Here is a 24465-nt window from a genome sequence, read left to right as displayed (position 1 = left end):
TGAAACACGCTATTGGTATGCCCTTCAGGCTCCGAAATGTTTACATTATTCTGTCAATTCTGAAGCAGGTGGCTAGGAAACTCAGCTGACTTCTGGGGGCTCATACATACTCATAAGGAGAATGGAGATTGGACCTGAGTCCCCAGGGCATGCTGGAAAATCGTCTAGACCTCCTGGTTACTAGGCAGAGTTCCCAGAAGCTGCTGCTCTCTGCCCCCTGGCTCTGCCCCTCATCCCTTAGATGCTTGCACAGAGCCCTTCTAGATCCAGAGAAGGAGACACCAGGCTCACTTGCGTCATAACCTGATTTTCCAGAAAACTCACAGCTGTCTTGGCCCCACGCTGCCAAAGAAAGTACTTCCTGTTTCCCAGGGGGAAGAACCTTAGTGCATAGTCATTGTTTTTCCAAGGGTGGTTTGCTGGCTGGCAGAAGTAGTGTCATGGGGGGTGGGGTGGGAAGGATGGCTCATTAAGGTGCATTTTCAGGCCCACTTCACACCTATTAGATAAATAGGTAAACATTTCTGCGGCAGAGTCCCAGAATGTTCATTTTAGAAGTTGGTGGGTTCATTTTAGAATTTTAGAAGATTCTTGTGTACAATGAACTTGGAGAACCAAGTTCAATTACAGGAAAATTAACAACATAGATACATTCTTGAAACTATATCCAGTCCCAAGCACCTGCTCCCACCAGCTTGAAGAGCTTGCAGTTGTACCCACCTTCTCTTGTCCCTGCTAGGACTTTGAAAGCAGTTTCTGTCTGCTGTGACTTGTCAGGCTTTCCTTATCCTTCAAGACTTGGCTTTGACCTCACATATTACAACAAGCCTTTTAAGAACTCTGGGTAAGGTACCCCTCCTCTGGCCCCCACTGCCTCCTGTGATCACCAATCAGAGCCCCTAGAGAGCTACAGTATTGTTGCCTGAGGAGGTGCCTGTCTATCCTCTCGAACTGAACCAGCTGCTCCAAGTCTGGGCTGACATTTTTTCATGGGCATGTCTGGCACCTAGCATATATAGTGCCCAGTAGGCACTATATAAATATTTAATAAAGGGAAGAATTATCTATTATAATTTGTGCTTTTTTGTGCTCATTTTAAAAAAACCTTGCTTGCCCCATGTAACAAAGATATTCTTCTATGTTTTCTTCCAGAAGTCTTATTGTTTTACTTTTTACATTTCAGTCTGTGACCCATCTTGAATTAATATTTCTGTATGGTCTGAGGTTGGGGTAAAGGGCTTTTTGTTTCTTTGCCACACTTGGGCGTGAGGGATCTTAGTTCCCCAACCAGGGATTGAACCCTAGCACCCTGCAGTGGAAACACAGAGTCCCAGCACTGGACTGCCAGGAAAGTCCCACAGGTTTTTTGTTTGTTTGCTTTTAAGGTATAGCCTGTTGCTCCATTTACTGGGGAGCGGGGACTTCACTCTTCCACTGAACTGGACTGGGGCCTTTGTCATAAATCCAAGCACATGTATCTGGACTCTCTATCCTACTCATCTATTTATCTGTCTTAGGCCAATAGCACACTGTCTTAATGACTGTGGCTTTATAGTATGTCTTGAAATCTCATCATGTAAGTCCTGCTACTCTGTTCCTCTTTTTCGAGATTTATTTGGCCACTATAGGTCTTTTGCATATAGATTTTAGAATCAGTTTGTGAGTTTTAATCTCTTATCCTTTATGCTTTATCTTCACCAGAGACCTGACCACACAGCAGCACTACTTCCTAGAAGCTCCTTTTTTCTAAATCAAAGACTGCCTTCTTGGCAGCTAGCAGCCATTTGCAGCTGACAAGGCTCTTCCCAGAGTTCAGCAACCCAGAGGCTGTATAGATCAAGTTCAGACTCAGAACACAGCTTCCAGTCAGCTCCGCAGAGCCCTTATTTGTGGCCCCAGCATTGACCTGCCCTTGAAAGGATCCTGCAGACTGTCCTGTGACTCGACAGAAATGCATATGGAAATGTAAGATATGATAAAGATGGCATTGTGTGCCTTGTGAAAAAGATGGATTATTCAAAGAAGAATGCATTTGAATCAGTTCTAATGAGGTGGATGAAACTGGAGCCGATTACACAGAGTGAAGTAAGCCAGAAAGAAAAACACCAATACAGTATACTAACGCATATATATGGAATTTAGAAAGATGGTAACGATAACCCCGTATGCGAGACAGCAAAAGAGACACAGATGTATAGAACAGTCTTTTGGACTCTGTGGGAGAGGGAGAGGGTGGGATGATTTGGGAGAATGGCATTGAAACATGTATAATATCGTATAAGAAATGAATCGCCAGTCTAGGTTCAATGCAGGGTGCAGGATGCTCGGGGCTGGTGCACTGGGATGACCCGGAGGGATGGGGTTTCGGGATTGGGAACACGTGTACACTCGTGGCGGACTCATGATGATGTGTGGCAAAACCAATACAATATTGTAAAGTAAATAATAATAATAAATCAATAAAAAGATGGATTATTCAATAAATAGGGTTTGGAGCAACAGGAAAAGATAAAATTGGAACCCTACCTCATTACTCATGCTGAGTAAAATTCCAAACAGGTCAAAGGTTTAAATGTTAAAAACAAAACCGTAAGAATACTAGAATTCCTAAAGCAATTGAAAAATAATACAGCCGTGGGGAAAAGGCTGCAAAAAAACAAAACACTTCTTCACGGCAAACCACCCCCTCCCCATATCCCAGAAGTTGAAGGGAAAACAAAAGGCCTTCCCTGGTGGCTCAGTGGTAAAGAATCCCCCTGCCAGTGTAGGAAACATAGGTTCTGTCCCTATGTAGGTTCTGTCCCTACCCACATGTTGTCAGGCAACTAAACCCCCTACGCCGCAACTATTGAGCCCATGCTCTAGAGCCCTGGAGCTGCAACTGCTGAAGCCACGTGCTGAAGCCCACACACCCCAGAGTCCATGCTCCGTGGGAGAAGCCACTGCAATGAGAAGCCCATACACAGCAACTAGAAAGTCACCCCTCGCTCACCACAACTAAACAAAATCTCACGAGCAACAAAGACCCAGCACAGCCAAAGGTAAATACATTAAAAAAAATTATTTTGAAAGAAATAAAGTTATTAAAAGAATATGAAGACGTAGAAGGAAGGATACTGGCCAATAGCAGAATGCTGCTTATCTCTGAAGAGCCAGGGAGATGGGGAGATAAAGAAATGTACCTACAATATCAAGTCTATGCTTGTTAAAGGTAACATTTGTCAGACCTGTGTGATATGTATACATGATTATTACTCTCTCTAGCTTTAGATTTTGAAGCATTTCATTATTTTTAAAGTTAGGAAGCATAGTTTATAGAGGAATATTATTAAGAGGATGTCAGTGTTCTCAACTTAAACTATATTAATGGCTGCACAATTTGGTAAAATGTAGTAAAACAGCATTGAATTGTGTTCTCGAAATAAGGGAATTTTATAGTGTATAACTAACACCTCAATAAAAAGTTGAGCATAAATATTGCAAAGATATAAGGAATCCCTGGAGCCTCAGTGGCTGGGACTCAGTGCCTTCACTACTGGGGCCCGGGCTCAATCCCTGGTCAGGGAATTAAGACCCTGCTGTAGCCATGTGTTCCGGGAAACAAACTCACTCAGAAGGACAATGCAGATAGTGGAGTGCAGTTTATTACACCGGCGGGCCCAGGGCAGAGTCTCCTCTTAGCCAAGGACCCTGACCAGCATTTGTGAAAATCTTTTATACCCCATGTGTATGTGTCTGAACCCACCGCCCCAAATTCCTTGAGACTTACATAAACCAAGGAAAATGCAATCCCAATAACCCCAGCGTTCACGTGCTGTGTGCTCATGTGCTCAAACAGTCAAACAATTAGCCAATAATCAATAAACCTGAGGTTACACTCCGACAGATACAGAAAAATGTATGGCCAGTCTGGAGGAAGGGGTGATTAGTGTATGTTTTCTCTTAGGCGATGAGTAACCTAGATACGATCTTCAAGTTTCCCCTGTCTGGAGGGGGTCTTATCCTTCTGTTGTTGTTTTCATAGGCACTAAACACAGAGGTCAGAGTCCATCGAAAAGGTGGCTGAGCATGATCAGCATGAACAGGCCTAGGATGGAGTCCAGGCCCTATGAATTTCTTCTTCAATCCCACAAGCCTTGTGGGCAAAAAAGAAAAAATGATTACAAAGATAACTGGGCTGCATGCGGCCTCTTACTTACACAACTAGGGATTGAACTCACATCTCCTGGAAATTGGGAATGCAGAATCTTAACCACTGGACCACCAGGAAATGTCCTCTGTTTTATTTTTTAAATGTCCTCTGTTTTATTTTTAATTTTTTACAATTAAATTGAGATCTATCCCTTCTAATTTGAAAGAGGCCTGGGCAATTTAGCATTCATATGCCACCTGGTGGACAGAATTGGAAGTGCTAGAGTGAACAAAGGCTGCGCCTCTGGGACTGAAAGCTGAAAGGGGCTCTCAGACCCATTCTCTCTTTTTCTGTTGGGAAAAATGAGGCCCAGGAGTATATCTTAAATTATTGGCCAAAACAAGACCATAACCCTCAACTCTTAACTCTTGGTTCTGTATTTTTCTGCCTTCATCTCTGTCTACCTTTAATTCTGTGCCTATTTGGTATTTTTGTCCTTTATACTAAGCATTGAAGCGACTTAGAAGCAGCAGCAGCAGCATACTAAGCATTGCAGGAAATTCCAAGATATTCCTCGTGTGCCACAACTACTGAGCCAGCGAGCCACAGTTACTTAAGCCCACGCACCTAGAGCTTGTGCTCCACCAGAGAAGTCACTGCAATGAGAAGCCCTCGCATTGAAGCTTGAGAGTAGCTCCCACTTTCCACAATCAGAGGAAGACCTAGCGCAGCAATGAAGACCCAGTGCAGCCAAAAATAAAAATAAATACATTTTTAAAAGGTCGAGAAATCCATTAAAAATATGAACTGTGTCACTCTTCTGTTTATTCTGTGGAGGATAAGGATTAGGCATTGGATCAAGGTGGAAAAGAAAAGCAAAGGAAAATTAGAAAAGTTATCCAGTGGAGATGCTCACAACCACTACATCCAAGTAACGCACAGCCCCGCCCTTTGTCTACCAGCACGCCCCAGCTACCAGCACGACACACTGGTGTGCCTCACGGCTCCTGAGCGAGAGGGTTTCCTACCAGATCAAATCTGCCACCAAATAGGATAAGAACGAAGGGCTTAGCCCCCTGTTCTAAGTCAATATAATGGAAACCACCATTGAATGAACATCTGTTGTATACCAAGTATTTTCCCATAACATCAACTCTAAGGTACAGAGAGAAGGATAGGCTTTTGGCTCCCTTGGGGGGCATCTCATTTGATACCTGAAATTATTTAGGCCAAAGTGTGTGAAAGGTGCCGCTCAGGGAGCAGGTAAGGACAGGCCTAGACTCAGGTGACTGCTTCAGTCTTAGGCTTTTGAGGACAAGGAGTAAGAAAAAGAAAAGAAAAAGGCTAATTCATCCTGCTTGTATGCCAAACAGGCTTTCAGGGTGGAGGGAGACATATTCTACGCAGCATGGTGACTCAAGGATCTAAAGGCCTCTCTTAGGTGGGTCCATAAGACTCCAGCCCTGCCAAGTTCAGGTAGCAGGGTGCCAAGCATCAGCATTCCTCTTGGGCCAGGCCAACAAAGGTAATCTAATTACATAGCTCAGTAACCACAGTCCTGGTCAGGAGCCTCCCTTTTAAGGTGCTGCACTTTTCCATTCTGGGAAATTCTTGAAACTCGGGTAACTCAACAGCTCTCTCATTTGTGTCACAGATGAACCCCAGGTCTCCTCCCTTCTCCCCCTCTCCAAGCCCAAGTCCAGCCCAGTCCTACCTGGCCGCAGCACCTAAGAGCAAGCCTGGGATCAGCTTACTGGAGGCTCCTGACCTTCATTCTTGCTGGTTAACATGATTTGGGAAACATGGAGTTCTCCCTGGGATAGGGTTTAGCAAATAAATGTGTAGAACCCCTGTGCACCTGAAACTGATACAATCTTGTAAATCAAGTATTAAAAACTCTAAGTCACCTGGCTAAATGTGAATTTCAGATAAACAGTGAATATCATTTTAGTGTAAGGATGCCCCAAATATTGTACCATATTTGACCTGACAACTCTACCCTGGAGGTATCTGTTTATTCATTTATCCTGAGCGTATTCTAGAATAGCAATTGGCAAATGTTTTCTGTAAAGGGTCAGATAGTAAATTTATTTTAAGCTTCTGGGCCACAAGGTCTCTGTTACAACTACTCAATTCTTCTGTTGTAGCACAAAAGCAACCACAGACAATGCATAAATGAATAGTTGGGTTCAATAAAATTTTACTTATAGACACTGACCTTTGAACTTTATATAACTTTCACGTTGTGAAATAGTCTTCTTTTATTTTTCCCCAACCATTAAAAAATGTGAAAATCATTCTTGGCTCACAGACTGTACAAAAACAGTAGTAAGGTAGATTTGGCCTATGGGTCATAATTTGCCCGCTTCTGATCTAAAAAAGGATAAAACTTTTGTCTGAATCCAAATCACAAGAGGATTTGTAAAGATACAAATCGCCGACCCTACTCCCAGAGCATTTGATCCAGTATGTCTGGAGCAGTGCCTAATAATGTTTCTAAGTTCCCAGGTGATGCTCAAACCCGTGTCCTCTGGAGTGAAATGGCCAGGGAGGTCCCCATCTAGTGTATTTTAAACTCTCCTCAGCTTTAGGAACTATTTTCTCTGAGGATCACAGATCATATCTTCATTTGAGGGACTCTCTCTCCCCAAGCATCCCCATTCTAAGAATTTTTCTGTGTAATTGCTTCTGGAATTTTCTCTTTGAGCTAGAACTCAGGACAGAATTGGGATGAGAGTTTCTAGTGCATTTGGTTTTTAAAAAGTAGTCACCCCCCCACAAGTGCATTTAGGGGCCTTCGTGGTGGTCCAGAGGTTAAGACTGCTTTTACTGCAGGGGTTCTATCCCTGGTTGGGAAAATAAGATTCCAAGTACTGCAGGGTGCAGCAGAGAATTTTAAAAAACAAACAATAAAAGCATTCTGAAATCTTTGATTTTGGAATAATTTTAGACTTAAAAAGAGAGTGAAAAGAGATTAAGTTTTCATATACCCCTCAACCACTTAACATCTTGCATTACCATGGTACATTCATCAAAATGAGAAACCAACATTAGCACAATACTATTAAGTGAACTCTAGACTTCATTTGAATTTCAACTCTTTTTCCACTGATGCCCTTTGTTCTGTTCCAGGATCCCAAGGAAGATATCACATTGTGTTTGGTTGTCTTGTCTCCTTAGGTATTGCTGGGCTGTAACGGCTTCTCAGTGTTGCCTTATTTTTCATGACCTTGACAGTCCTGAAGCCTACCGGTCAGGCATTTTGTATAATGTCACTCAGTGCGATTTGTTTGATGTTTTCTTTGTAACTAGTCTGAGTTTATGGGTCTTCCAGAAAAAAATACTACACAAGGGAAGTTCCTTTCTCATCACCTCAAACTGGTAATGTTAACTTTGATCCCTAGGATGCTTCTTAGCAGGCTGAGCACCGAGGAGGGGGTGAAGGGACCTCGAACTTTTCTGGCACGTTTCTACTTGTCGCTCAGCACCCTTTTCCCCCTACTGTCCCCGGGGTCACCCTCCCACAAGAGTTTCCGGTTCCTCAACAGTGAATCAAAGGCAAGTCTAACTGGTCCTTCCGCACAGAGGAGAAACAGGATGAGCAGGAGCAGCCGAGCCCTGTCTTTAACCAAGTTTCTCCCCCATCCCTCCCCTCACTTTTCACCAGCAAAACGGAGGAAAAGGAGCCACTGAAGTGACACACCTTGGGGGGCGGGGGGCGGGGATGCGGTTTGGGTGTCTGTGTTTTCCGCGCCGGCGCGTTCTGTCGCAACCCCGCGACCATCGCGATAGAAGCGCGAGATCGGCGCTGGCCCTTTAACAGCCCCTTCCCGGGGGCCTGCCCCGCGCGTGCGCACTGCGGTCCTGCGCTTGTCATCATGGCGACGCGGGGCCATGTGCAGGACCCTAACGACAGGCGCCTCCGACCCATTTACGGTGAGTGCCTGGGGCCAGTCTGGTCGCCAGCCGAATGCGCCGAGGGCTTCCGAAGCCGGGGCGAAGGCCCGGGAGGGGCGCTGAGGGGCCAGAAGCCGAGCCGGCGGGCACAGGGGGCGGGCCGCGCGGGCCTCTAGGCCTCAGCCACGGGCCTCGCGTAAGCGCCGGCCTGGCTTTCTCGAGCCCTGAGTTGGTGGCGGCGCGGCCAGGGCGGCCGCAGGTCGGCAGAGCCGGCTTGACAGGCAGGCCCTGTGAGACACTACTCTCGCCGGGACCTCCGCTACCCGCAGGCTGCGTTGTCTGTCCGCAGGTGGAAGCTGGCTCCGGCATGAGGGTGGAACACCCCAGCGTGAGGGAAAATTCCCCACTAAAGACTTTTTACTTGAGGGAGCAGGGCCTAAAGGGTTGTCTGACTAACTGTGCTCGGGGCACAGGGAGAAACAGGTCCAGAGAAGGGAAGGGGCTGACGCAAGGTCAACCCATATCGAGTCAGGAGCAGGCCCGGATTTGAGGCTCCCAATACAGAGCCCTGTGGTGGAGGAACAGCTGCTCTGGGCACACGTGGGAAGCGGGGGCGGCGAGGCGGGGGGGTCTTGGGTCCAAAATAGCGGTGAAGCGACTCTAATAGCTGGTGTCGGGGGGCATGCAGGGAGGGCTCTTCCTTCTTGTAGCTTTTCTGGTCTTTCCTTTGCAGCCTGCCTTCCGCGTGCCAAGTGGATCCCCTTTCATAATAACGCTTACCTCAACCCTCAGGCTCTAAGACCTTGGTGGCATTCTGCTCTTCCAGTTGGGAAAAATCACGTATTTGAGTAAGGGAGGAACACCTCTTCAGTAATCGAGACGTTCTGTAATTGGAAAGTGGCCCCATTTGTATTTCCTTTCCCCTTAGATGCTTCTGTGGTCTTGGTCTAGTTCATAGTGAGGAAGGCTTCAAGGTCAGTGGCTTTCCAAAAGGAGGCCTCGTGTTTATAGGGTAGATGTTACTTAAATGGAGGCTGAGATGATTTAACTTTATTGGATGGGGGTAACTTCATGTTTCTGATACAACTGGTAGTGCTTTTTGTAATTTGTATAATGTTTTGCTCTTGAGTCTTATTTGATTCTAGCAACAGCCTTGTTGATAACAGCAACAATAATAATTATTATTATTAACAGCAATAATGTGGATAGTCTGCTAATTATGTCAGTCACTCTCCTTGGCCTTTTATATTTATTATTGTTTGATCTTCACATTTTCTTCTGGGGTGGGTGGTTTTTCCCAGTCTCCTCCCTTCCTCTCCCCCACTTCTTTCCACAGATGAGACTGGGGGCTTTATTGATGTGTAATTCGTTTAAGGTCACTTACCTAACATGAAACTGGTATCTTAACCCCTGAGGACTGTCCCAGACTTTTTAACCACTGTGTTAGAAATCACCTTAGTTTGCACTGAAGACACTGATTTGCCAAAGGTCACAAAGGTGGAGAGTGGTAGATTTCCATTTTCCCAGGGCTGTAAAGTCTTGTGTATTCCAGTATCCGTTTTAAAGGGCAGAGATGAAGTATACAAGGGTGTCTTGAGGGTAAGTTCTGAATCCATAGTTCACAATGGGTAGCTCATCACTGCTTTATAGCAGCTGCCTGCAGACTTTTTCTTTTTTAAAGACTGAATATTTTTAAGAATAATTGGATTTCTAAAAATTGTTCTTGAGGACCAAAGAAAATGTCTTTGGTGCCCCATAAATTGCTTAAAATTAATGTTTTGAACTATCCAATAGGAAAACTAGTCCCTTTCACACTGTTAGACATCAGGCTATGTTAACCAGATATGTAGGTCATATTAAAACTGAAGTCAGAATTATGTAGCTTTTCTTATAGTTACATGGGAAGAAGATTAGAAGATACTTTCTTTAGGAGTTCCAAGGCAATTAATATACACTGGCAGAATTAGGGAAAGGACTGCCCTTGACTTCAGCACTTCTGACCTCTGGACCTTGGGACAGCCTCTGCTTTTGTGTTCAAATACCTTGGTATTTTTAAACCACTATTGTCCCTTGAATTTATCTCATTAGCTGACACATGAAGAAGCTAATGCTTGGCGGTGCTTACCCACCAGCCCAAAGTTCAACAACACTCAGCATTGATTGAGTGCTTGTTTGTGTGCTAACTGTCCTGTTTGGTAGGTAAGATTATTGTGAGCATAGTACTGAAGGCCAGAGATTAACTTGCTCAGGGCTGCAGCTAGTAAATTGTAGAGCTGGAATTTGAACGTGGCCATTCTCACTGGAGAGCTCAGCCCTTACTGAGACTCTGCAGCCTCGCTGTCTTTTGTGCAGCATTATTTATATTACCAAGGTTTAGGATTTTACAGCTGTTAGAAGCTTTGCCTATGACTTCAGCTTTTGCCGATGCAGTTGAGGGTAGAAGAGGACAGGGTGATTAATTGTGAAAATTATGGTAGGCTGAAATTCTCTTTTTGATGTCTCTGTATGTAATAGCTAGTTGTTTAGTCTAATGTCTTTAGAGTGCTTCTCTTTACTCATAAATTGGTAAGTTTGGGTATTGCAGTTTTGGTTTTTGAAAACCATCTTAAGTTTCTCAGAATGCCTACTTTATTGTTTTCTCCTTTCACTGAAATTATTCTCTTGTACTTTGTGGTTCTGAACAGATTTTCTATTCCCATGTGACTTGGTGAGCTCTATTATTTTAAAATGTTTTTAGTAGTTAGTAGGGGTGTAGAGTTGGACGTGATGGTCAGATATGGTACTTAATAAATTTTTATAGGATGCAGGAATTGTAAAATAAAAATAGAGAAGTTTCAAAGAAAAAAAATCTCTGTAGTCTTTAGAATACACACACACATACTTTTATGGCACGAGATCCATTCTAATCTTTGTTACTGACTTACGGTCTTTTTTTTTATATACTTATTTAAAAAATTGTCCTGGGGTATAGTTGATTTAGAGTGTTGTGTTTGTTTCAGGTGTACAGCAGAGTGACTCAGTTATTCATGTATCCATGCTTTTTTAGACTTTTCTCATGTAGGATGTCACAGAATGTTGAGTAAAGTTCCCTGTGCTACACAGTAGTCCTTGTTGCCTACTGACTTGCAGGCTTGCTCTAGCCTGAATCATGTGTAACCTGTCCTAGCTGTGTTTCCTGAATGATAATCGCTTCTTTGGTGCTTTAGGACATTTCCCTTCCATGTGTAGCCAGACTCCAGGTAATTATTTTGCTATAGTTTGTTATTAAAACTTCCCAAGTCTTCACATGATTGTTCTGTATATTCTGAACCTTCTGTTGGGCGGTGTTAGCTCAGTGAGTCTTGTCCTGTTTCGCCCCAAGAGTGACAGGGTGTCTTGGTGAGTGAATATTATCTTTTCTTTCTGTAGAAAAGTCACTTGGCACAACCTGTAGTCTTCTGTTCTGAAATCTTGACCTTTTAAAAAGCTCTTAGACTTTGAGATTCTAAAAACATTTTAAGCTTAGAAAGACATGATGCATAGAAAAATCCTAGAAGAATGCAGAGTAGAGGGTAGTGGGTGTGTAGGGCAAGATTACAAGACTAATAATTCTTTTCATGTTATACCTGTATGAATCACTTTTTTTCCCACTATACTGTATTATTTTTATTATTTAAAAATTAACTGAAAAGACTTTCAAAAGTCCAGTTTGATTACAGGAAGCCATCACTAATCATTGGTTCCTTGAATATCCTATTGTGGTCACTTTGTATTTATGTATCTCTTTCTCCCGCATTGTAAAAGGATGACTCTGTGGGAAGTAGGTTTAAAAAGGACAGATGCAGGATGGAAGGCCATCAGTTCGAAGGCATTATTTGTTTTTAAGTTCAACCATTCATTTTTAAGTTCAACCTCACCACCCCCCGTCTTGCATGTTAGGTATTTAAAAAAGGCTTGTTGATTAAAAGAATGTTTCACATACAATTTGTGTTCTTGGTAAAAGCAAGACTTCTGTTCTCAAACATTTAGGATTTTTAAGCAAAGAACATTATAATTTGAAAGTGGAGCTGTCTTGTAGTCAGTCTTTTTCTAAATTTGGAGCAATATCTTGACTAGTCTCTTGTAGGAAGTGAAAACAGTGCAGGTTGTCAATTTCAGCTACTCTGGAAGGTTTAAAAGCATTTGCAAGGACACCTAATTTAAAGGCTTTCCTTTTTATTTGTGAGACTGATCCTTTTTCTATTGTCAGTATTCGTAAGTATGATTGGACTTACGATTCTTAAGTATGTTGGTCCCAGGGCCTCTCTACAGGGCCCGTAGACAGTAGGCCTGTATGTGTCAGGGTCTACTGCTGTCTGTCTGCACCTGCAGGGAAGAGGAGCTTCTGTTGGCCGTATTACCCAGGAACGGGGCTGGCTCATTCGTTCAGTAGATTTTGATAGTCTCTTACCAGTGGTTTAACCCCGTGTTCCCCAGATTTTTATCATTCTTTTATCCAGTCTGATGATTTTAGCTATATTATAGTAACATCTGTACTATTAATTACTTAATATTTTTCTCTAAGTTGACTGTTAAATTTATTTAAAAATAATTTGTATTATTGGGCTTCCCTGGTGGTTCAGTGGTAAAGCATCCGCCTGCCAGTTCTGGAGACGCAGGTTTGATCCCTGGGTCAGGAAGATCCCCTGGAGAAGGAAATGGCAACCCACTCCAGTATTCTTGCTTGGGAAGTGCCGTGGGCAGAGGAGCCTGACAGACAACAGTCCATGGGGTTATGAAAGAATTGGACACGACTTAGCGACAGGGCTTCCCCGATAGCTCAGTTGGTAAAGAATGCGCCTGCAATGCAGGAAACCCTGGTTCGATTCCTGGGTTGGGAAGATCCCCTGGAGAAGGGAAAGACTACCCACTCCAGTATTCTGGCCTGAAGAATTCACGGACTGTATAGTCCGTGGTGTTGCAGAGAGTCAGACACGACTGAGTGACTTTCAGTTCACTTCACTTAGTGACTAAACAACAACAAATCTTTATTGTTACCATTAGTGGAAAATCTGTCACTTGCCCTGAGAAAACAAATCATAAGAATAAGAACATACAATGAAAAGAAAACAATGTTATTAAAGTCTTAAATCTTTTTTTTGTTGAACCAGTGGCATGAGGATCTTAGTCCCCTAACCAGGAATTGAACCTGCGCCCCCTGCAGTGCAAGCACAGATTCTTGCCCACTGGCCCACCAGGGAAGTCCCTTAACTAGTTTCTGATAGTTGTGGAACTCTCAATCTGAGACCTGTTGCTTCTCTGTTTGAAAAAAATGGGGGGGGGGACATTAGCAAATATTAAAGAAGTGACAGGCAAATGCCAATTTGAGTATCTCCTTAATATAAAGGAAATATTAGAAGTCAACTTTCTCACTGTGTTATCTAGTACTGCCTACAGAGATCACCTAAAAAGAGAGTAGTTGGAATGATAATTGTGCTTTGAAAAACACTGCTTTAACTGACACATCATCATCTTATTTACTGTGTCTGATTCGTGGATGGCTGACTGGCTTACTCTCATTAAGGGAACCATACCAGTCCTAATGGTCAAGCCACAGTTACCCTTGAGTAAGCTTTTAAAAAGACTTAAAAAAATAGAATTAGGATATCATTTTTTTGGCCTTTTTTCACCAAATGCTACATAATTTGTATTACAAAGTCAGTGATGTAAAGTGGAAATAAACATTTCCCAAAGACTCAGCAACCAATTAATCAGTAGGCTTCCAGGAAGGGGGAGCCTGACAGCAGGCTGAATGTGGTGGGGTATCTTAGCTAAAATTCTTTTGGGTTCAAGGAGCAGAAACCCTTTGACACAAGCTCAAGTAGAGCGAGGTTGTTTATAAACCCTGTGGGAGCCTAGGGCAGGAATGCAGTGTTCTAGAGCCTGATGGAAACGAAGGCTGTCAAGATCTGAAGCTTCTTTCTCAAACGCTTGTCTCTGCTGCTCGTATCTGTCTGTGTCTATTCTTTTCTCCGCTAGGTTCTCCAAGCCTTTTTTTTAATGTGCTTACTCATCACTTATGCAGGGCCCAAGTGCTGGCTGAAGATAAAGTAGGGAGAGGTTGTTTGCTTAATCAGCACCGCCCCCAATCCCCCCATCTATTTTTTTTTTATAAAGATAACTGACATTATTCTTTTATAAATGTTATATGAATGAAGAGCCAAGAGATAACTCCCTTTTCACTCCCCATTAACCAATTTGCATCTCCCAAGACTCCTTCCAGATGGAAATTCTGGACCTGCCCTGGATAATCTCAAACTGGAAATATTTATTGCCTTCCAAATGAAGTTCTGCATAGCTTTCTGACTCCAGGTTTCAGCATTGCAGTTATAGATTACCAGGTTTACCCAGCTTGGGTCAAATGTCCATTCCATTGGGCTTCAGTTACGTGATCTAGACATACTCATCCAATTCTACCCCTTCAGCAGAGTCTGTGGAAACCATTCCCAGAGAAGAGGGCAAGGGTACAGGATATTAATATATCAGACCCTTGTCAGCAACAGAGAGGAAAAGTTAAATATCCTTGAAGTCCTAATCTCTGGTCTGATCTGTTTATGGGGAGATCCTCAGAGTTGGGGTTTCACCAAAGATACCTACTCTTTGAGAAGGCTTCAAGATGTGGTCCATGAACCTGGAGTCTTATAGGAATGAGTCAGACATAACTTAGAACTCACTCTGCATAAGACCAACACCAGGTTATTAGAAAGAGAAGATATTATTTATTGAACTGAAATGTCTCTCAGATATTCTATAAGGACAAATGGTGGCCTGTCGCCGGAACTAAGAATTTAAGAAAACTGGTATTAGGTATTCAGGCCAAGATTTTGTGTGCTTTTAGATTTCTGTGATTTCACTCTGAGTATTAAGTCTTTGATCTTTTTTAGATTGTGATTCCTCCAGAGTAAGTCGTCTTAATCATTGTACCTAGCATTATTGGTGCTCATTGGTATTAAGTGCATTGAAGAGAGACTAGAGATGAAACTCATGTGTTCATGTGGTTGTTTTTTAAAAGTTGTGGCAAAGTATTCATTGGAGAAAAATTGAAGCCTTCAGGTAAAATGATAGTGCGTTTCTCTTATTTGGCCTTGAGCCACCAGGGCCATAGCTGATTTTGAGTTGTCTTTGCCTCCTCTCTCCCTGTTGCTAACGTGGGACCTTGAGGAGCAAAGAGGGACCAGCTGTAGTAGCCGATTGTGAACTAGCTTGTGTTCAGCCATCTTTCTGTGTTCTGAATCAGCAGCTACCACTCGATTTCCCATTTATAACACTTCTTTCTTTCCTTTTCTAGAAATGAATCTTTGCTTTTATTAGATAAATATTTTTCAAGTTAATCAGCTTTGTTTTTCTAGAGTGGTTTTTCCTATTCACCCACACACCCCCCTCTTCTCCGGCAGTTTCCCGTGTTACTAACATTTGCAGTGGTGTGGTGCATTTGCTATAGTTGCTGAGCCAATGTAATATGTTATTGTTAACTCCCTAGTTGACTAGTTTACATTAGAGTTCATTCTGTATGTTGCGCATTCTGTGGGTTTTGACAAATGAATAACTGAGGCATACCGTCATTACAGCATCATACAGTTTCACTGCACTGAAAAATCCCTGCTCTCCAGTTACTCATCCTTCCCTCGGCTCCTGGCATCCATTGACTGTTCCACTGTGCCTATAATTTTTGCCTTTCTCAGTACGTAGCTTTGTCCTGTTGGCTTCATTCTCTTGGCAGTGTGCATTTAAGAGTCCTCTGTTTTTTCCTTTGACTTGCTAGCTCATTTGTTTTTATCACTGAATAATATTTCATTGTATGGAGGGATGTACCACAGTTTTTTATCCATTCGCCTACCGAAGGACACTTTGGTTCCTCCCAAGTTGTGGCAGTTACATACAAAGCTGCTGTAAACATTTGTGTGCAGATTTTTGTGTGAAAGTAAGTTTTCATCTCATTTGGGTAGATAACAAGGAGCTGGATCATATGGTTAGAGCATGTTTAGTTTTTTAAGAAACAGCCTGTCTTCCAAGGTGGCAGTGCCGTCTTTGCATTCCCAGCGGCAGTGAGTAAGAGTTGCTTTGGTTCCCTGTCCTCACCAGCCTTTGGTCATAGATTAGTTTGAGTTGTTCGTGTTTTGTCAGTTCCCATGCTGATTTGGGACCTCGATGAGCCAAGAGGGACCTGGTAGTAGTCGCCGCATTTAGTCATCTTCTTGTATATAGAGTTGGCATCTACCACTGTTGCCCATTTAACACACTTCTCATTTTCTTTTAGATCCTCTCATTTGGAAATTAATCTTTGCTGTTATCCTACTTTTGAATAATAATTGATTGGTTTTCTTCCTTAACAAAATTTTATAGCAAGTCTCCATATTCCTTGAGTTTTGGAATGGATGCATAGGTTAGGGAACTTAGAAGTCAGTTTTTTTCAAAGTCAGTGCTAGTTTCTGTTTCAACTAATGTATATGAAAGAACTGTTTTTCCTACCTTGTCTACTCCTAACATTGCTGGATTTAATTTGCCACCCCTGTTACTGTCTTTTTTTTTCCCCCCAGCAAATTATTCTTAACTCTGTGACATAGTAAGTACACATTACACATTTTATTGAGGGAATGTGGTCCATTTGGTAGATTTGAAGTTTGAGTATAATAAACTGTTTTTAGATATTTTAATTTTTGTGTGACTAAACCCATTTGTTTCGCATAGGTAAAAATATTAGTGTCATCTGTCATCTAAATATATTTGGTCTTGAATCTTCATTAAGGACTAGTATAACTGGATTATACTGCTTTTGGATGAGAAATGACTATAACAAAATATAAGATTGGGTTCTGAACCATCCTGGCTGTTTAGAGTTCATATCGCTCCATGATATTTTTAAATACCAAATTAGGACACTTTTTGAAATATCTGATACTAGCCTATACATTTTTCATATTTGTTGTTGAAGAAATATAATGACTCTAACTTCTGTTTTCATAGATTATCTTGATAATGGTAATAATAAAATGGCAATTCAGCAAGCAGATAAGTTGTTGAAAAAGCATAAAGATCTTCATTGTGCTAAGGTAAGTTCATTTGCCTTCGAGTTACTTATATTTGGCCGGTTATATATTATAATCTTTAAAGGGAAAGATGTTTCATTAATCTCTTTAGTGCCTGTGTTTTTCAGAGTATTTCTTAGGCCATATATTTTCCTGGTCCCTTAAATGCCATAAATAGTATTTAATTAAAAGCTCACTGCTTTTTTCTTTGGACATGACTTCTCTAATTTAATTATTCAATTTTCACAGGTGCCTTTAAGGGCTGTTGTACAGTTTTTTTGTCTTGCTTTGTGCATTCTTAATATGACTGAAATAGGAAAGAATCTTTATTTGCTGATATTTTTAGTGAAATAGTTGATTCGCAACCTAGGCATATCTTGTAATTTACCTTGTGCTTTCAAGTTGCCTTTCTTTGGTTCACATTTCCTTTTCTGTTGTTTAAAAGCAGTCTTGTCTTTTCTCTCAGGTGTTAAAGGCAATCGGTTTACAGAGAACTGGAAAGCAAGAGGAAGCCTTCATCTTGGCACAGGAGGTGGCCGCTCTTGAACCCACAGATGACAACTCGCTGCAGGCACTGACTATTCTTTACCGGGAGATGCACCGACGTACGTTTCTTTCTTTTCACTGTTTTTAAAACTGTGCTTAATTTTTTGGATATTTCTGGTTGACTTCTGTATTTGTCTAATTTACTTACCACTCATGATTTGATGGATGACAGCAGGTAAACTAATGCATTAATCATGGCCTGCAAAGGCTGTGGACAGAGTGGCTATTTTGCTCATATTAGGATCCTTGAATTGGAATGAGGACTTGAATTTCATTTATGACATTTTTATTTGCTAAATGAAAGAGTTGCTTTTTCCCCACTTTAAAAATCCATATATTTTTGGCTGTGCAGGGTCTTTGTTGCTGCTTTGTTGGCTCTTCTCTAGTTGGCGTGAACGGGGCCTGCTCTCTGGTTGCAGTGCGCAGGCTTCTCACTGTGGTGGCTTCTCTTGTTGCAAAGCACGGGCTTCAGTATTGCAGCTCCTGGGCTCTAGAGCAGAGGCTCAAGCATGTGGCACATGGGCTTAGTTGTTCTGAGGCGTGTGGGGTCTTCCTGGATCAGGGATCAAACCTGGTCTCCTTATTGGCAGCTGGTTTCTTTACCACTGAACCACCAGGGAAGCCCCTTTTCCCACTTTTTATTATGGAAAATTCCAAACATCGAAACAGAACAACATAATAAACCCCAGTGTGCCCATTACTCACCTTCAGCAATTATTGACACATGGTCAATTTTAGTCTATACCCCTCTGCCTGCCAGATTATTCCTGACGATATCCTAGGTAGTGTTCAGTTTCATCTGTAGATAAAGTTTTTCCTTATTGATTTCTTAAATGTTTTGTTATGAGATATATATCTTTAATAATACATGTTTTATGTAACACACTAGAACATTTGATATGAGGTAAATGAACATTCATTAACCTACCACCCAGCTTAAGAAATTGAGCATTATTAGGACAGGCGTACCTTGGATATATCATGGGTTTGGTTTCACATTAGAGTGAATATTGCAATAAAGGGAGTCACATGAATTTTTTCTCCAGTTCTCTCAACCTTTATGGAATTAAAGAGAGTTAGGGTCGTCTTCTGGGTTAGGCTTTGGCTTAAAGGAATATCGTGGCTGGTTTGATTGTCTGCCCAGATCACTGAAACTTACTCCATGTCAGCAATAAGGCTGTTTGACTTTCTTATCATTATGTGTTCACTGAAATGATACTTTTTTTAGGGGAGTGCTGCACCTCTTGGCTTGTGGAATCTGACTCCCCATCCAGGGAATCCCTGGAGTAGTACTTTTAATTTCCTTCAAGAACTTTTCCTGTGCATTTACAACTTGGCTAACTGGCACAGGAGGCCTACCTTTCAGCCTGTCTTGGCTTTCTACATGACTTTCACACTAAGCTTAATCATTTCTAGCTTTTGATTTAAAGTGCCAGTCATGTGACTCTTCCTTTCACTTGAGGCTATTGTAGGGTTATTAACTGGCTTCATTTCAATATTGTGTCTCAAAGAATAGGGAGGCCTGAGGAGAGGGAGATAGACAGGAACAGCTAGATAATGGAGCAGTCAGAACACACGAACATTTGTTGATTAAGTTCAAGGTCTTATATGGGTATGATTTGTGGTGCTCTCAAACAATTCCAGTAGTAACTTCAAAGACCACTGGTTGAACTTGCCTAGTTGTCCAGTGGTTAAGACTCTGTCTGCCAATGCATGGGTCACAAGTTTGATCCTTGGTCTGGGAAGACTCCACATGCTGCGGGCACCTAAGCTCATGTGCCTCAGAGCTGGTGCTTTGGAGTTGGAGAAGCCACCACAATGAGAAGCCCGCGAACTGCGACTAGAGAGCCGCTCTCACTCAGCACTCTAAAGAAAGCTCCTGTTCAGCAGTGAAGACCCAGCACAGCCGGATAAATTAATGGATTGAAACAGAAAACGATCACTGGCCATAAATCACCAGAGCTTTATAATAATGAAAAAGTTTGAAATATTGTGAGAATTACCAAAAATGTAACAGTGACACAAAGGAGCAGATGCCGTGGGGAAGATGGTGCCAGTGGATTTGTTTAGACGCAGGGCTGCCGCAAGCCCTCAATTTGTAAAGCACACAGGACCTGCAAATCTCAGTAAAGGGAAGTGTAATAAAGAAATGAGGCATGCCTGCGATGAGAGGACTTCCTGTCTGTCCTTTGTCAATCTCATTTCCCCTTTAACTTTCTAAGAGGGATTTGTATCCTGAGGCTTTTTTTAAATTCTCTTGCTTTTCTTTAAAAATATTTTCACATTTGTTTTTCTAAGCAATACATTGCTAGTTTTGCTTATTCTTGGACTTAATGTAAATGGCTTCATACTGTACATCTTCTGTAACATGCACTTTTCATCTAATATCCAAGTGCTTGTAGTTAATTCATGCTCACTGCCACAAAATACTTTTTTGGGTGAGTACACTAGAATCTAGGAATGGAGGTGTTCTGTCATAGGGTGTAGGTTCAGCTTAAAGATAAACATGATGTCAACCTGCTTCTAAATTTACCCTCCCACTAGTATCACCGACTCAATGGACGCGAGTTTGAGTGAACTCAGGGAGTTGGTGATGAACAGGGAGGCCTGGCGTGCTGCAATTCATGGGGGTCCCAAAAAGTCAGACACGACTGAGCGACTGAACTGAACTAGCAGTGTATAAGAGTTTTAGTTGCTTCACATCCTTGTCATTGGTATTCTTAGACTTAAAAATTTTTTTGCCATCAAACCATCATGTTGTGCTCCTAAAAATACACAGTTTTTGTCGATTATTTCTCAGTAAAACTGGGAAAAAAAACAAATGTTTTGCAAACCTAGCAGGCAGAAAATGTTATTTTATAGTTCAGTTTTGTTTTTCATTCTTATAAAAGATTAAAACTAAAGAATTGAGGTATATCTGATTATTCAGGGATTATGTCAGTTTAGTGCTATGGATTCTCTCCTAGCCTTAAAAAAAAATTATCCTACAAGTACTGATTAAATGTTTTTCTATGACAAGTATGTACTAGAATCCTAAAGGAAAGGTATTCTTTCTGCTCTCATGTTACTCATAGTCTATAAGGAAAAATAGATCAATAGATAGTATATTGCATTATATATTAATACATTGTATAAGAAAGTTATTTAAAAGATTTAAAAGTGGCAGAAGGAAGAAAGTGGCAGAAAGAAGCAGTGATCAAACTGAGGTGGAGGGGCAGAGATGGTGTCAGGAAAGGATTACATTTGAACTTGCATAGTTTCTGGCAGCGTGCATGGGTGTGCGTATGCTACGCCTTGTCCGACTCTTTATGACCCCATCAGCTATAGCCTACCAGGCTCCTCTGTCCATGGAATTTTCCAGGCAACAGTACTGGAGCAGGTTGCCATTTGCTTCTCCAGAGGATCTTCCCTACCCAGGGATTGAACACACATCTCCTGCCTTGGCAAGTGGATTCTTTACTGCTGTGCCCTCTGGGAAGCCCTGTTCCTGGCAAGAGGGGATTACATTTGAACTGGCTCGGAGGTGATGTTCTCTCAGTAGAAAAGAGAGGAAAGGGGAATCCAGGCAGAGGAAATAATGTGAAGTCATGGAGATATGCTACAGCCCAGGGCATCTCGTGGAACTACAGATATTTTGATGTAGCTGGAGCGTAAAATGTCAGGTGGAAGGAATTTGGAAGAAGACGGAAAGGCTAGACAGACCTGGAGAGTCTTATATGTTGTAAATGTCATCGGGGGGCTGACCTAGTCCATTCTTTATTGAAAACACCTGAGCAAGGGAAGAGTAATGATCAGGTGAGGCAAAGCAGATATTTCTTCTTAATGATAGGAGACATCTGTTTCCCCCAAATAGGAAAAAAAATTGCTACTAAGATTTGTTACACATCAGTAATTAAAATCCTATTTCTCTTTGTCTTAGCGGAGTTAGTCACAAAACTTTATGAGGCAGCTGTGAAGAAAGTTCCCAATAGTGAGGAATATCACTCTCACCTCTTCATGGCCTATGCCAGAGTGGGCGAATACAAGAAAATGCAACAGGTAACTTGATAACCCAAGCCTCCTGGGCTGTGCGTTTTCTCTGAAAGCCTTTTCACTGTGGTTGAACTACAGTTGTGTGTGTGTGTGTGTGTGTCTGCACATGTATGCTTGCATACTGTATAGGAGTCAATCTATGTATTTGTGTGTGTGGATCAACCAGATATTTGTGTGTGTGTGTTTTAAAGATGAACAACTATTCAGATTCTTTAACTGATTTATCTGGGAAACGTGATTGTTCTTTTGTCGCTTAATATGTTTTGTTTGGTTCTAGTAAGTACAGTCTAAAGGACAATCTTTAGATTGTCCCACTGCATCAGATTGCTGGTATATTTTCAGAAAATGGGCAGAAATCCCAGAACAATAACTGAACAGACTAGAAAAATTGGCTTTAAAAGATTACATCTATTTTGTAAATTCAACTGTGTATATAGCCTGCTAAGATTTTTAAATCCACGGGGGGGGGTGGGGAGTCCCTCTTGCTTGGGATGCTTTTTTTTCCCCTGGATGCAGCTTCTCCTTCTCTGCTAGTTAGCACATTTCCCGTGTTCCTTGTATACCTGTGAAGGTGCCTCATTTGGATACATTGGGGCTGATACGTAAGTAAAACTGCCACCCCAGAGAAATGAAATTTGCCCAGTTAAGCTCATAAAGGGTTATGATGTCAAGCTAGAATTTTTTAAAGAAATGCTTTGTGGATATAATATGTTCTGAAGGCAGATATTTCCTACTTGGGTTTTTATTTGGTCTTATTTACTTGAAATATCAGGCTTCCCAAGTGGCTTGGTGGTAAAGAACCTGCCTGCCAATGCAGGATCTCCTGCAGGAGACGCTGGTTTGATCCCTGGTCAGGAAGATCTCTGGAGAAGGAAATGGCAACCCATTTCAGTATTCTTGCCTAGAGAATCCCATGGACAGAGGAGCCTGATGGGCTATAGTCCATGGGGTCGCAAAAGAGTTGGACACAACCTGGGCAACTAACACTTTCACTTGAAGTGTCAAACTGTAACACTAGATAAAGCAGGGAAGGTGGAAGATACTGTATTAAGATAAATCCTTTAAAAATCAGTCTTTGTATTCACCTTGGCAAGTTTTTAAACTGGAAGAATTTTGAGGGGCCCAAATATAATTCTTTGAAGAAATTTTATCATTATTTTTATTTATTGTTGGAGTATATTCTCAGGAAAAGTATTCAGAAATTATAATTTTTCTTCTGTTGTAAAATGGGTATATTTTTAAAAATTGGTAACACTAACATAAATATGTAAATCTTTAGTATGATTTTTACTTGTAAGAGTATGTTTTAAGTAAAGCATATTAAATATACATTAATATGGACACAGGTAAATAAATTACCTGTGTTTTTCTACCTATATGGTAGAAAAACTACAACACCTCATTCTCACTCCCTGCACCCATCCGTGGTGCTGTGTGTCTTTATTTGTTCACATAGAAAGATATTCCCAGTAGTGATTGAAGACAGCAGGTTGTAAAATGGCCTTCTCCCCCTTCTCTCCCATCTACCTCTCCTTAATAAAAGATAGTATTAGATGTATGTACTGAAATATTGCTAGGATATAGGGCTGTGGTTACTTTCCATCTTACTTTCTGTTTTTTTAAAAAGCTTTTGTTAATTTATGATCCCACAAAATACATTTTTGAAATACATATTTTATAAAATATAAACACATAAAATAACAAAAAGTAGAAGTTTATGCAATGGCAATATTAAGGTAAATTTTGAGAAAAGGAAAAAATAATCTGCCACTTGATCACTTTTATTTTTGTAAGGTTTAACTTTACTTGTTGCCAGAGATATGTATAATTTTTCAGCTTGCTCTTTGGAGACTGTTGCTCTGACTTGGCTTAATAGTTACAGCTTCTCAGTGTTTTAACCATAGCTTGCTTTTGCATTGTCTTAGTCTATTGTATTGGAGGAATGGAGTCCTCTAGTGTTAAATGTCTCAGAACGGAGTATGTTAGCTCTTATCCTACCTTTGTTGCTGTTCAAGGTAGTCACAGTTCTTAGCTCATATGTATGCTTATTTTGAAATGGGTATGTCCGTCTAGGGTAATAGGTATTTTTATAAATTACGTGCTATGCTTCTTAAGAATAAAGGCTTTTGTTCACTACTGAATTCTCAGTTCCTAGGATAGCATATGCATGATAAATATTTGTTAAATAACGAGCGATTTGCATAAACTGGTTTAGGTAAGAGAGAGGGAAGCCAGGGAATCAGAAAGTTTAAGGATTTCTGCCCCACAGATATCTCCGGCAGGTAACATTAAAGCCACCTTGAATAAAGAGTTGCTAGTTATTCACATGATAGATGACTAGACTTTCCTTTTTCTGTTAGTGACATTCCTATTCTCTGAGTCACCAATTTGTGGCCACATTTTTCCAACTCTCTGTGGTTGGAAATTCTCCGTAGCAACAGAGTGATTGCACCTCTAAGACAGTAGGGTATAGGGCATGAAAATTTTCTTATATGTTAGAAATTCATATTAATATTCCTTTTTATTTCTGTATGTCATTATAAAATGTTTTCTTTACCCAAATTATTGAAAAAAAATTTTTTTAATGCTTTGCACTTCATTTCTCCAGTTTGGTTGGTATTAGAAACAGGGACCTCAAGCAATCCTGGACTCTCCTCCTTATCCTCTATGTCCATTTTGTCTCTAGAGTCTTTTTTTTTTTCAAGTTTTTTTTATTAACATATAGTTAGTTGCTTTGCAGTATTATGTCAGTGTCTGCTGTATAGCAAAATGAATAAGCCACACATACACATATATCCCCTCCCTTTTGGTGTT

At 41.3% G+C, this 24465-nt stretch overlaps 1 protein-coding gene across 1 annotated transcript in view; it reads left to right on the top strand.

Moving 5' to 3' along the window:
• The window catches only part of NAA25 (N(alpha)-acetyltransferase 25, NatB auxiliary subunit), a 65107-nt gene continuing 48542 nt past the window's right edge, over window positions 7901-24465 (top strand). Inside the window, exons 1-4 of the mRNA XM_018061148.1 lie at window positions 7901-8068; window positions 17012-17097; window positions 17540-17678; window positions 21539-21657. Coding sequence (XP_017916637.1) covers window positions 8011-8068; window positions 17012-17097; window positions 17540-17678; window positions 21539-21657 — 402 coding nt within the window. The 5' untranslated portion in view covers window positions 7901-8010. The remainder of the gene's footprint in view (window positions 8069-17011; window positions 17098-17539; window positions 17679-21538; window positions 21658-24465) is intronic.

The sequence above is a fragment of the Capra hircus genome, chromosome 17 (assembly GCF_001704415.2).
Source record: "Capra hircus breed San Clemente chromosome 17, ASM170441v1, whole genome shotgun sequence".
Classification (NCBI taxonomy): Eukaryota; Metazoa; Chordata; class Mammalia; order Artiodactyla; family Bovidae; genus Capra; species Capra hircus.
This window is presented reverse-complemented; position numbering and strand designations above follow the sequence as displayed.